The sequence below is a fragment of the Cnephaeus nilssonii genome (genome assembly GCF_951640355.1).
Source record: "Cnephaeus nilssonii genome assembly, chromosome: 15".
Classification (NCBI taxonomy): Eukaryota; Metazoa; Chordata; class Mammalia; order Chiroptera; family Vespertilionidae; genus Cnephaeus; species Cnephaeus nilssonii.
In genome coordinates this window covers 62,762,879-62,776,704 of record NC_137086.1, presented here as the reverse complement: position 1 = coordinate 62,776,704, position 13,826 = coordinate 62,762,879, and the positions used below count along the sequence as shown (strand labels likewise).

The following is a 13,826-nucleotide window of genomic DNA, read 5'->3' as shown; positions in this document are numbered from 1 at the left end:
CTCAGGCCTCCTCCAGCGCCATCCCAGGAGCACTGTGTGAGGCCTGTTCCATAGAACTCTCCCTAGTGAGTGTTAAGCACTCTTTTGGGCTCAAAGAGGGTAATCCGATTGCATGGCATAGGCCCTCACCAAGGTCATGTCCTGTGCCCTCGTGGTAAGAGTGACATGTCCAATGCCTCACACTGCACTGCATGGGGGCTGGTGAGGCAGCCACAGCCCCCGAGATGCTGGGCTGCCTTGGTGTTTCACAGCTGCCATTCTGCCTGTGGGTTAAAACCCGGGATGAAAATTTTCTCTCCAGGTACACTTTGTCTTGACCGAATTACTCAGAATAACATTCTGGGCACTGCTGAGAGGACAGCAGAGCCTGACACTCTGGACCACACGGGAGCAGAGGGTACAAGTAGCAACTTCACTGAGAGTGAAGAAGATACTGGAGAAGTGAATTAAGCCTTTTAAGAAAAGTCCAGGAGAACCAAGATGGCAGTGTAGGTAAAGGCCTGTACTCACTGCCTCCCACCGCCACATCAAAATTACAACTAAAACACAGAACAACCATCATTCAGAACCGCTTCAAATCTGGCTGAGTGGAAGTCCTACAACTAGAGAAGTAAAGAACACAGCACACTGAGACTGGTAGGAGAGGTGAAGGCATGGAACAGGCTGGTCCAACACCCACGTGTGGCATCCTTTTAATCAGGAGGGATATCTCCAAGGCCTTCCATGAGAAGCAGGGGGTCCCAACTGCACACCAGACCCCCAGCCCAGGGTTTCAGAGCTGGGAAGAGAAGTCCCCATAACTTGGAGCTGTAAAAACCAGCGGGGGTTGAGGCTGAGTGACACAGAGGCTGCTGGAGTCCTAGGTGTTCCTCTTAAAGGGCCTGCACACGAATTTACACTGTCCCACTTCTCTGAGCTCCAGTACCGGGTGGCAGCTTTTGGGAGGAATCCAGGGACATACAGGGAGGAAATAGACTGTCTGGCATCGAGGCAGGAACTTGGGGGCAACTTTCTCCCAAACAAGGGGGCTCACAAGGGTCATTATTCCTGTGCTGGGACCTCCCTTGTTGTAGAGATGACTGGCAGCCATATCTGAGGTTCCATCAACATGGCCTACACTGTTCGCTCTGCCCTGGTGATTCCCTAAGACCCCACACCATCCAATTTGCAGCCCCACCCAAACTGCTTGCAGTTGGTTTCCCACATGAATGGCCTGTCCTGGCTCAGACTTCAGACTTTGCTAAAATTTCTCAAACAAGCACCCCCACGCCTATCAATAAGAGGCCCAAGACCCAGCACTAGAACCAGCCTGCCTTGCTTCACAGCTGGGCCTTGCCTGGGCATTTCCTAGCCCAATACAAGTAGCAGCCATCTGTAGAAATCTCTAGCTTCTGCCAGGTGCCCCCAGGCAGTGGCTGACTTTGCACCTCCTGGGAGGCCCCCAATGCACCCGGTGGACAGCTTCAGACCATAACAGATTACAACTCTGCACATCCACAAGCAACACACTCAAGGAGCTGACTCAGTGAGCAACAAAGCCCCACTAAAACAAGTTCTGCTCCATTAAGGTGTCTCCTGCGCAGAAGCTCTTCCATTGTAGACACAGCTGGTCCTCACAGCCCATCGGCCTGGAGTTCAGTTCCTCTCAGTGATGCCAACAGCAGTCAAGGCTCAACTACAACAAGACTGTGCACACAGCCTACATGGGTGTACCTAGAGTGCCCAGCTCAGGTGACAGGGGACACTGAGCCCTAGAGGACACCTACTACACGAGGCCACTTTACCAATTCCAGGAGACATAGAAGCTCTACCTAATACATAGAAACAAACATGGGGAAGCAGCCAAAATGTGGAGACAAAGAAACATGTTATAAATGAAAGAAATAGAAGTAGACAAACTAGTAGATACAGAGTTTAAACCAATGGTTATAAGGTTGCTCAAGGATCTTGATGAGAACTTCAGGGGACTTAGTGAGACTTTTACAGATCTTAGAGAGAATGTCAAAGACATGAAAAAGGATCAGTCAGAAATTAAGCATACACTAACTGAAATAAAGAATAATTTACAGGGTTTCAACAGTAGAGGAGAGGATTCCAATAATCAAATCAAAGATTTGAATATGAGGAAGAAAAAAACAATTAGAAGAGCAAAAAGAAAAAAATCCAAAAATATGAAGCTAGTGTAAGGAGCCTCTGGGACAACTTCAAGTATACCAGCATTCACATTATGGGGGTGCCAGAAGGAGACGAGAGAGAGAGCAAGATATTGAAACCTATTTGAAGAAAAAATGACAGAAAACTTCCCCTACCTGGTGAAAGAAATAGATTTACAAGTCCAGGAAGCACAGAAAGTCCCAAACAAGAGGAACCCAAAGAAGCGCACACTAAGACACATCATAATTAAAAGGCCAAGGGTTAAAGACAAAGAAAGAATCTTAAAAGCAGCAAGAGAAAAGCAGTTCATTACCTACAAGGGAGCACCCATATGATTGTCAGCTGATTTCTCAACAGAAACTTTGCAAGCCAGACGGGAGTAGCAAGAAATATTCAAAGTGATGAATAGTAAGGACCTACAACCAAGATTACTCTACCCAGCAAAGCTATCATTTAGAATTGAAGGTCAGTTAAAGAGCTTCACAGACAAGAAAAAACTAAAGGAGTTCATCACCACCAAACCAGTATTATATGAAATGTTGAAGGGTATTGTAGAAGAAGAGGAAGAAGAAGAACAGATAAAAAATATGAACACTAAAATGGCAATTAATACATATCTATCAACAATTGAATCTAAAAACAATAATCAAGAAATCTAATAAATAAAATAGAATCAAAGGCATGGAAACATGGAACAGACTGACCAATCTCAGAGGGAAGGGGGTGCAGGGGGCGGGAAGAGATTAACCAAAGATCTTATATGCATACTAGAGGCCCAATGCACGAAATTTGTGCAAGGGGCTCGGCCCTCACAGCCAAAGTGGCTTGCCTCGGCCCTCACAGCCACGGCAGCTTGCCTTGGCCCTTGCAGCCTCGGCTTCATCTGGAAGGCCGTTCGGCTGTCTGGTCTAATTAGCATATTACACTTTTATTATAGACTAGAGGCCCATTGCACGAAGATTCGTGCAATAGGCCTTCCTCCCCTGTCTACCAGCACCGGTTTTCCTCTGGCACCCAGGACTCAGGCCTTTGCTTCGGCTGCAGCGGAGAAGCCAAGCCTCGAGGCTAGGCTTCTCTGCTCTGGCCACAGCGAGGCTTGGCTTCTTCACTCTGGCCGCAGCGGAGAAGCCAAGCCTCTTCAGTCTTCAGTCGTCTTCAGTCTTCAGTCATCAGACTTCGGTCTTTAGTCTTTGCTCCATGCCTGCATATGCAAATTAACCCGCCATCTCTGTTGGGTTAATTTGCATATTCACTCCTGATTGGCTGGTGGGTATCGCGGAGGTACGGTCAATTTGCATATTTATCTTTTATTAGTGTATACTAGAGGCCCGGTGCACGGGATTCGTGCACTGGGGGGGGGGGCATGGCCTGCTGCTCATCCTGGTCAGCCAAGTGGCACTCCCACTGTGGGAGTGCACCTACCACTAGGGGGCAGCTCCTGTATTGAGCGTCTGCACCCTGGTGGTCAGTGCACATCACAGCAACTGGTCGACCCATCGTTCTGGTTGTTCCACGGTTTGGTCCTTGGGCTTTTATTACATAGGCTATGCATTACCTATGGACACAGACAATAGGGTGGAGAATGCCTGGGGTGGTGCAGGGCGGGAACCAGGTGGAGGAGGCAATGGGGAGAAAAGAGGGGGACATCTGTAATACTATCTTCTATATATATAAAACCCTAATATGCAAGTAGACCGAATGGCAGAACAACCAAACAACCGGGTGCTATGATGTGCGCTGACCACCACGGGGTGCACGCGGAACATGGCAGGTGTCAGCTGTGGTGGAATGGTGGAGCAGGTGAGCGGGGGCACCAGACCAAGGTGGGGCACCGGTCGCTGTCATCAGGGGAACCTCTGGTGGTAACTGAAAATTCTTTGCTCCCACGTACCATAGTTCTACCAGGCGCTCACACCTGCTGCCAGCGCTGGCCCCACTTGCACCCACTGCCGGCACCCAGCGCTGGTCCCAATTGCTCAGAGCCATCAGCAGGTACGACCTTCTCCACCTCCCCCTGCTCCTGAGGAGCGATTGGGGCAGTCAGCAGGTGCGAGCAGGGTTGGCGCCGTCAGCGCATGGGAGTGGCAGTGGCAGTGGGACTGCGGCTGACAGGGGACTGGGGGCTGCAGCGGGAGTGGCCTGGTGGGGGCGCGGAGGGTGGGCTGAGATCCGCCCCTGGGCCCACCGCAGCCTTGCAGCCCACAGTTCCTTTCAAGGTGCACGAATTTGCGCCCTGGGCCCCTAGTCAACAATAAAGATTGAAAAAAGAAAAAAAAACAATCCAGGAAGATAGCGTATGGACTCTGTGAATGAGGGAGTAATAACCAGGAGTGAGAAGTGTAGACTTTCTGTAAAACAGACAGCCACCCAGCTTCCTTTCATGTGCCAAGGTCTGGATAAGTAAATAACATGTAAAATTACATGGTAAGTGGGCTGCTTTTAGAACAGGACGTGGCATGTAGTCTGTGCCATGCCTTGGTTAAGTACGTTCTAATGACCAGAAGCATGTACCAGCGGGGTCGACAGTCCGCTAGCAGACATGTCCAGTACCAACCACTGGGGCAGAGGTCTCAGAGTTACAGGAGAATTAGGGGAGGGAGGGAGTGTCCAGCTGAGGAACCAGAGCAGGCTGCAGGGAGGAGGTGGCGCCTGGGCGTGGCCTTGTCGGACGAGAAGAGGTGATTCTGGAACAGGGCATCCAATCCCTCGTCGCCTCTCTGGACTGTGACAGCCTCCCTCCTCAGTTCCCCAGTCAGATGTACTCCTCACGCAGCCTCCAGATGTGACCCTGGATTGACCCCTGGAGGCTTCCCATGTGGACAGGGAGAAGGCCAGAGGGCCCTTTTCATTGGCCCTCCTGCCCTGCACCTTTCCGGCCTCTGCCCCTCCTCCTGGGCGGCCTTCCTTGCCCCCCTGCTCGGCCCGGAAGCTTTGCTCTCCTTCTCCAGGCCCCAGCCCCAGACCGCATCCTCAAATGCTGCCCACTAGCTCAGGCCCAGTCTACACAGCACTTTATAAATTGTAGCATTTTCCAGTTTCCACCAGGGTTACTTGTTGGTAGTCTCCCGCACTAGACTTGGAGCTTTGTAAGGAAGGGAGGGCGAGAAGAAGGGGAGTGGAGACGCTGGGCTATGCCTTAGAGTAGGAACGAGGGCTAGACTATACACTGGGAAGTAATCTGGGCCAATGAGTGTTGGAATCAGAAGTAGAACAGAAGAGATGAAGGCTGGTGTGGGAACTAGGAAGAATCTGCGGGTTCAGGAGCGAGTCTGGCAAGGCCCGAGAGCGGCAGCACCCAAGGAGGAAGGGTACCCAGAGCGGTTATGTGGTCAGGTCGGGGCTGCAGGGTGAGCAGGGGGAGGGTGGGAGAGACATCCGGACTTCTGGGTCAGCGGGGGGCAGCTGGCAGCACTCGTGCAGCTGGCTCAGGAATTGGCTGGAGGGCTTCAGGCAGAGCCACAGGTTGAGGGTGGAGGGGAATGGAGAGCTGGGGCTTCACGGGGCCGCGAGCCTCAGTGGAGACGGTTCTCCTTTGAGCTGTGGGAGACACAAGCTTTATGCAAAGCAGCAGGGAAGACGGCAGTGGCCAGGAAGAGCCTGAAGCTGCAGGAAGAGACAAGGGATGAGACAGACAGATGGTCAGGGCTCCCAGGGGCCCAGGCCGGAGAAGCCCTTCTTGGCTGGCCGGAGACAGGTGCTCAGGGGCTCCTGTCCCTCATCCCTCCTTGGTGACCAGGCGACGGAGGGAAAAGGACTCCAGGTTGAACTGGAGGCAGAAACAAGAACAAACAGAGTGGTATCCCAAACACACCAGAGCAGGGGACGGCATATTTCAGAGCACAGAGAACAATGACGCTACCTGCCCTGGGGCACCGGCTGCCTCACCTGGCTGACCAGGTGCTCGGTGGGCGGGACACCAGAGGGCCTGGGTGGGCGGGTGGACACGAAGTCGGTCTTTGTTCCGTGTGCTGGAGGCAAAGGTTCAGAGGGGCAGGCTGCGGCAACGTTTGGGTCTCGGGTACTTTTTAGAAAAAGTATTTTTGAACCTGTGAGAAGCCGCTTATTTCATCAGTATGTTTCCTTGAAAAAAAAAAAAAAAGATTGCTTTTTTTTTCTCTCTTAATGAAGGTAATAAATTCCCATTGTAGAAAATATGAAAATACAGAAGCGTTAAAAAGGAGGAGGGGAATGACCCACAGTCTTACCACCCAAAGATCACTGTGAATGTGGGAGAAAATTCAGCAAAACGTGATGGTTTTAAAGGCACTATTTCTCCTCTCTCTAGAACACGGAGGAGCACAGCTGTGGCTATTTTGGGTGTCATTCTTACAAATGGAAGGGCATGCTTACAATTTTTAAAAGAAAAAGAAGGAGAATGTGTCTACAATCCCCAAACCAATCAGGAAGTGTGTAAAATGATGGTCTTATGTTACAGAAATCTTATCTACTTGTGTACTTTTATGTCATTCCAGAAAATATCCCTTACTTGAAGTTGGCTCTAAAATGTGTGTATAGGAGCAGTGGCATTTAAGTCTTTGTGGCTCAGACTAGAGAAGCACAGTCTCTTTGGTGCACCCGTAAATGAGGAAGCGAAGTTCCCTAAAGAAAAGGAATAGTCCCCCCCAGAGAGGCTCCCAGACGTGGTTCCCCCTCCCACCACCCCCTGCTCCCCTCGCCCCCACAGTGTCCTCGGTGTGGGAGCCACAAAAGTGAGACTGAAGAGGGACCAGGAGTGTTTTGACAACCTTGTGTCTCTACCCACAGAGAAGGGCCTGCCTCCCACAGCATCGGGGCCTGGAGCCGAGGGCCAGTCTGGGCCACCCTGGATCACCATCACCCCACAGAAGCGGAGAGGGGCCCCGGAGCAGCCACCCAACCAGGAGGACAAGCCTGGGGCCCAGACCCTGGAGCCCGAAATAGGAAAGCCAGCCAAGGCACCCGAGAGGGCCCAGGTGGGTGCCGAGAGCAAAGCCTTCCTGTGCCTGTGGATGTGGAGAGAGCAGCTGGCCGGGGCTGCGGGCTGCTGGCCGCCTCGGCGTGCGCGGGGCTGTTAGGGAGGCGGAGGAGCAGGTGGATCGCTTAGGCGGGAGAGACAGCTCTCTGCTCCCTGCCTCCTAGGCAACGCAGCATCTGGAGAAATGGAGCAGGGTTAAAATAGCTTCTCAGGCAGACGCGGGACCATGTCAAAGCTGCCTCTCGGCTCGGGGTGGGCCAGCCCCGCTTTTGCTGCTGCCGGGTGCCTGCCGGTGATGCCAGGGCAGGTCAGGGTCCCCTCCGCCCAGCCAGGGCTGCGGCGCTGCCCCCAGGGTCCATTTGCAGTCTGGACTGAAAACAGCTTTTTCAACCCCAAACAACTGCTTGGAAGCAGGCTGAGAATCATGGCGTTTGAGTTCCCCCAAATAGCCACCACGGTGAAGCCACAGCGAGTTTCAGCCGTGGGAGGCGGGGGGGGGGGGGGGGGGGCAGAACCCCCAGAAGGACCGCTCCCCTTCATCTTAACCCAAATCTCAGTCATCCCCGTGCCTGAAACCCTGCGTGCAGACAACATTTATAAACAAGTATGAACCAGCGATCTGGTTTGGGGCATCTGTGAGCAGACCAAGTGTCATATAAACCTCAAAACTACTTCCAAACACCATTCATTTCGACTTTCAAATGGGATCCCTGCCGTCCAGTGTCCGGGGCTGAGGCCAGCGGTGGGGACAGGCAGAACCCAGGACACCTGTGTGCGCCCCGGGGCATCCGAGCTCCTGGTTCTGAAGGCTGGCGCCAGTGAGAGCACAAAGCAGAGCCCCAGGACAGCGCCAGCCGCACGCTTCCTGTTACAGACCGCGTGGCTCTGCCTGGGGTTCTGCTCAGACCCATCTGAGCCTCCGGTGACGGACAGAGTGTGTCTTCCTTGTGTCCTAATAGGAGCCCGTGAGGCAGGCCGACTTCATCCGCAGCAAGTCTTTCCTGATCACCCCCGTGAAGCCCTCCGTGGACCGAAGGCAGGGGCCCAAGCTCTGCCTCCAGGAGGGGCTGCAAAGAGGGATCTCCTTGTCCCATCAGAACTTGGGTATGAAACCTGCAAACAGTCCCAAACGCTCGGAAATACCCTTCTGGGTGGGCCCACGGGTTTGGTTTTTTGGTGTGTCTTTTTGTTTTGTTTTGTTGTTTTGTTCTGAATCATTTGACACATTGATTTGTTAAAATAGCTTTTATTGAGATATTGCCATAAAACTCACCTGTTTTAAGTACAATTCAGTGAGTACTAATTGACAGTGAGTATATATTTACTGAGTTGTCCAACCATCACAATCCAATCTTAGAACCTCACCCTAAAAAGCAACTTTGTGCCCACTTACAGGCACTCACCATTCCCCGCCCACTCCAGGCAACCACCAATCTACTTTCAGTCTCTGATACCGCCCTTACCTTTCTTAGACACTTCTTACCCCGGAATCACAAAACACGTGTTCTTGGGTGTCTGGCTTCTTTCGCGGAGCGTTCATCTCTGACGTTCCACGCGTCAGTACCTTTCACATTTCTTTTTAATTATGTAAAATACACATAACAAAACTTACCACCTTAACCATTTTTAAGTGTGCAGTTCAGTCGTGTTAAGAATATTCACACTTGTACAACCAGTCCCCCAGGCTGCAGTTTTATTCTGGAAGCTTCTCTCTCCTCTCTGCATGGGAGCCTCCTGTCAGTCTTTTCGTCACAGCAGTTTTTCTGTGCCTAAACCTTCTTTACATTTTTGCACATTAAGGATGTCATGTTTGAGACCACAGTTAAGACCTCGATGCGCATTTTAAAGAAATGCAGAGGCTTAAGTGAAAATTTAAACGCGTTGCTCGTGTGTGTGTGTTTGTGTTGTCTTCATCCCAGCAGCTCAGTCGGCAGCGATGGCGGAGAGAGAGCTGCACCAGCTGAAGAGAGCCAGCTATGCCAGTGCAGAGCAGCCATCCTGGATGGAACTTGCCAGAAAGAAGTCTCAAGCTTGGAGTGACATGCCCCAAATTATAAAATAGGTTGACAGCGTGTGATAAAAAATGTCCACCACCTTGACGGGTCACTTTAGTGAAAAACTGCCACTAAAGGCAAAGACGCTGAAACGTAAGAGTGATTTTTATCATCCGGTTATGGGAGGGCGGGCTTGGGGAGGAACGGGCCAGGCAAACAGGGAAGACAGACACACAGCCACAGGCCTGGCCAGCAGGGCCCGAAAACAAGAACACCATTGAAAAGGTGTTCAAGGAACAAGGCCCGGTGCCCAGAGGTCTGAATGCCAGTCTTTCAGAATTCCCTTGATCAAAGGAGCTCCAACACGGAAGAAAAAGGCAATGAAACACGGATGCAAAACTGGGACCTGGAGAACGTGTGTCTGTGCCTCCACCTGAGATCGGCTTGTGTCTGTGGCCGCGGTCTTGCCTGCGGATCCTGCCTTCTCCTCTCCTTCCCTATTGGGCATGATATTTATGGTACATAAGGATGCCGCTTCCAAGAACAGGGATAAAGCAGCCAGTTTTCCTGAAGACAGTCACTCTGTGAAGGGGCGGGAAGAACACAGCAGGGCGCATCAACTCATAGACGGTTTCCAACAATAATTTTTAAAATTTTCCACTAGGCATCTGTGTCCTTAGCCATTGCACAACGCATTGCCTGTTCAATAAAAGCTTTCAAACATGCTTCTGTCAGATGTTGTTTCTACTCACATTTAGAGAACGTCCTCATCCCTGAGTTAAATGCAAAGTATAGTGTTTCATTTAATGTAGATCTCATTGTAAATCTCTATTGGGTTGATTTTGGAGTTTGGGTTTTTCTTAGACTTTTTTCTCCCAATAAAATGTTGGTGTTTATTTTGGAAACCAGAAGTTAATATAGGTGTTTTTCCTCTTCTCATCTATTTGTACAACATATAAGACTATGAAATTTCCCAAAATGTTACAATTCTTTATCATCAAATTAATCTAACTTGCATATTTCTATTAAAAACTAGGTTTTCAATTATTAGCCAGGATGGTTCATGAATACAGAATGTGGAAAAGCCAGCAGAGAAAGAGCATATATTTTGGGAATCTCAGAATCATGTCTCAGTTACATAATACCTCTATTTTTAAAAACATTTCCAATTTGTTCTTTTGAACAAGCAAATCTCCATGGGAATATGTATATAGCTGTGAACATTCAGCCATTAGAATCAGTAAGACCTCATACACTAAGTTTTGATACTTTTATTGCATTTTTTTTCTTTATGAATAATTGTTTTTCTAACTGTTAGAACTACACAATTGAATCAGGTCTGCCTTTATGGTAAATGTCCTGAGATAGATTTTCCCCCACCACGTTGATTTGTTGATTGCACTGTCGTAGCATCAGTACGGAATGGCAGGGTGAATGCTCTGAACAAGAACTCCAGCCGTGTACGCTGGCTCTAAAAGCTGAGGCATGAATAGATTTAACTAGAAAAAATTTCCCGTTGGCTATTATTACCCCACACCATCCCTCCTCCCTAGGACTGCAGGGACTGTCTCCAGCTCGAGCAAGGCTGCCAATGTGAGGATAGCAAGGCTCCCTCACCCACACCGAGGAGACGATCACAGCAGAGAAATCATCGAGAAGAAAAACACTTGAGCTAATAGGGGTGCCCCTGCAATTTTAAGAAAAGTGCACTCCGTGGGATGGGCCCTAGATCTGCATCAGTTTTCAGTGGAAGAATGAGGAAGAAAAACGGGAAAGGCCGTCATCTTTGTACTGGACCCTAAGAGAGACAACGGAAATATTCTAGGGCAGCCTGCAGTGGCTTCACACGTGCCACAAACTATCGACAGTCCTCCCTTCGAAAAGCAGAGCCTAATTTGCCTTCCCTGGTTGTGAGACAGACTCCGTGCTCACGCGTAACGGCGGCATGTAGCAGAGGGGACGTGTGACTTCGGAAGTGAGGTGATGAAGGCCTTGCTGCCCTCACCCTGCACTCTTTAGGGCTGTCCTCTAGGAGAGGAGTCCGTCGCCAGGGCTTGAGGAAGCTATAGCAGCCTGTGCAGAGGCCCAGGTGGAAGAACCGAGACCTCCTGCTCTGGCCTAAGTTGTGCTCATAACACCTTCCCCCCCACCCCCGTCCACCCCCAAATATAAATTGTATGTTGGCCTAACTAGTGTTTCAGAATGTGGCTGTATTTGGAGACAGGACCTTTCAAGAGGAAATTAAGTTAAATGAGATCCTTAGGATGGACCCTAATCCAATATGACTGGGGTTCTTACGAGAAGGAATTTAGCACAGATACACACAAAGGGAAGACCATGTGACAACATGAGGTAAATACAGCCATATACCAGCCAAGGACAGAGGCCTCGAGAAATTAACCCTGTCAATATCTTGATCTCAGACTTTCAGCCTCCAGAACTGTGAGACAACACATCTCTGTTGTTTAAGCCCCAGCCTGTGGTACTTTGTTATGGCAGTGGGAGCACACTAATACATCTCCTGTCAATCACCAGCACCAAATTGCCAGCCATGGGAATGAGCCCCTTAGAATTGGCTCCTCCAGCCCCAGGCAAGCCTTCAGATGAGTGCAGCCCGCCCAGCTGACATACTGACTGTGGCCTCATGAGAGATCCCAGGCCAGACTGCCCAGCCAGGCCGCTCCAAAATCCTGACCCACCGAAAATATTAGGTAACAAGTGTTTGTTATTGTTTTAAGCCACTAAGTTTTGGAGTAATTTGTTACTTAGCAACAAGTATCTAATAGGGCAGTTTTATGTTCTTTTTTTGGGTCATAAAGTGAAAAGGCCTTACTTGTTTTCACATTAATATTTTAGTTGGGGTTAAGATCATAACCATATGCACAGTCTGAGAGAAATGTATTTAACACCTCCCAAACTACAGTCTGTCTTAGGAGCAGAGATAGCTAGTGGGGGGGGGGGGGCACACCAAAGACCTGTCAACGCCTCGCCTAGTCTGGAAGCAGATGTCCAACCAGAGACTCCATCTCCAGCTGCACCCACTCCCACCCAACCCACACACCTGCTTACACGTGGGACCCTGTCGCCGAGTTCTGGCTGACGGGCTGAGAGCAGAAGTGATGGGCATCCCATGTACAAAGTTCTGTCTAGGAGGGGCCCAGGGAGGCAGCCAAGAAGACAAGGACGTGTCCTGTGGAGATTTCAGAGAAAGGGGATGTTCAGCTCAGAGAGGCCAAGGGGAGACAGGAGAGGTGCCTTCAGGCGTCTGAGGGACGAGGGGAGAATTGACTTACCCTGCGTAACTCCACAGGGAACAACCAGGACCGGAGCGGGAGGTCCTGGGAGGACAGAGGCAGGTGTTCCCGGTTGGAGTCATGCAGCATGGGCCAGGATGCTGGCCAGGACTGAGCTCCCTGCGCTCGCGGAGAGCAAGCCGTGAGGATGGCTGGCCAGCCAGACAGGAGCTGCTCTAGATCTGCAAGGCTGGGCCTTTCACTTTCATTTTGAAATGTAATTACATTACATGGCTCTTAATGCTAATTATAACCGAGAAGTAACCATCCAGAAAATGGTCCAAATGGGCTTTTATGCGGAATGTGGCTGCTCAGAGTGCTTTGAAAGCTTTTTATTACCGAAGGAAGCCAGGCCGAGGCAGCCACTCAGCAGATGGGCCTGCCCAGCCCCCTCCCTCTTCGTCCGTGTCGGGGGAGGGGTGCCGATCTGCTTCCCCGCCAGACCCCTGCATCTCGTGGCGGCCCTCCTGAACTCCCGGCAGCGGGAATAGTGATTTATTCCCTGGGGGTGAAAACAGTCTGCAATGAGGAGGTGTATTAGGATCAAATAGCAGGAATCGCGCGGGCGGAAGCGCACAGGTGCGGAGCAGCGGCTGGCTTGCTCTCCGCGCTGTCTCGCTCCCTTCCTGCCGGCTCCGGGGGGATGCGCGTGAGCGTGGGCGCGGGGGGCGCGGTGCTGTGATCCCGGATTATTAACCACAGCAGCCCCGGCTGGGTGTTGGCGCTCCAGTTTGCGTGCGCACCTCCCCCCGCCCCCCCTCCCCGCGGAGGCCTCGCACCCGCACCTCGGCGACTCCGTGTGCAGGAAAGCAAAGCCAACCCTCAGCCCACGACCCACTGAAGAACAAGTCGCCCCGAAGGGTTTTCCCGCAGGAAAAGGGATCCTGGTGTTCATTGTAGGAACATGCAAAACTGCTACCCGGACAGAGGAAGTGAGGGGCAATTCACGAGGGAGTCCTTTGGACAAAAATAAACCCAATCTTTCAAAAGCTGAAGCCTTTAAACTCGGGCTCTCCACCTTCCTTCCCGAGGGAGGGCGAGGAGGGAAATGCCCAGATGGTTTTCTTCCACTGTTGCCCACCCCGCACTTCATCTGGCAGGACCTCTGGAAGGATCGGGCCCGTCCCCTGGGGACGCTGCCCCGGCTCCCCAAGCCAAGCAGGAGGCCGAGGGTGGCTATCACCCCCCTAATGGCGGGCAGCCCCCAGAGCCCCAGCCGCACACCGCCCTGGCCCCTGTCCGGGGAGCACTGTCCTCTGGTGCTGCCGAACATTCAGCACAGCACACATCTGTGACGGCTGTGGGGCGAGGCACTGCATTGACTGTGGCCAAGTTGGCAGCCGGCTCTCCTGGCAGCGGCTGCAGCCAGACGTCCCGGGTCACCTGGGCACCTTGGACGTCCCGGAAGCTCCTGCCCCTCCAGGCTGCGGT

At 51.5% G+C, this 13,826-nt stretch overlaps 1 protein-coding gene across 1 annotated transcript in view; it reads left to right on the top strand.

The window, feature by feature from the left end:
- Positions 1–9,883, top strand: part of CRACDL (CRACD like) — a gene marked incomplete at its 5' end in the record, with an annotated part of 50,105 nt that extends 40,222 nt beyond the window's left edge. The window contains 3 exons of the mRNA XM_079792239.1: positions 6,919–7,106; positions 8,068–8,212; positions 9,028–9,883. Coding sequence (XP_079648365.1) covers positions 6,919–7,106; positions 8,068–8,212; positions 9,028–9,170 — 476 coding nt within the window. The 3' untranslated portion in view covers positions 9,171–9,883. The remainder of the gene's footprint in view (positions 1–6,918; positions 7,107–8,067; positions 8,213–9,027) is intronic.
- Between the last annotated feature and the right edge of the window lie 3,943 nt (positions 9,884–13,826).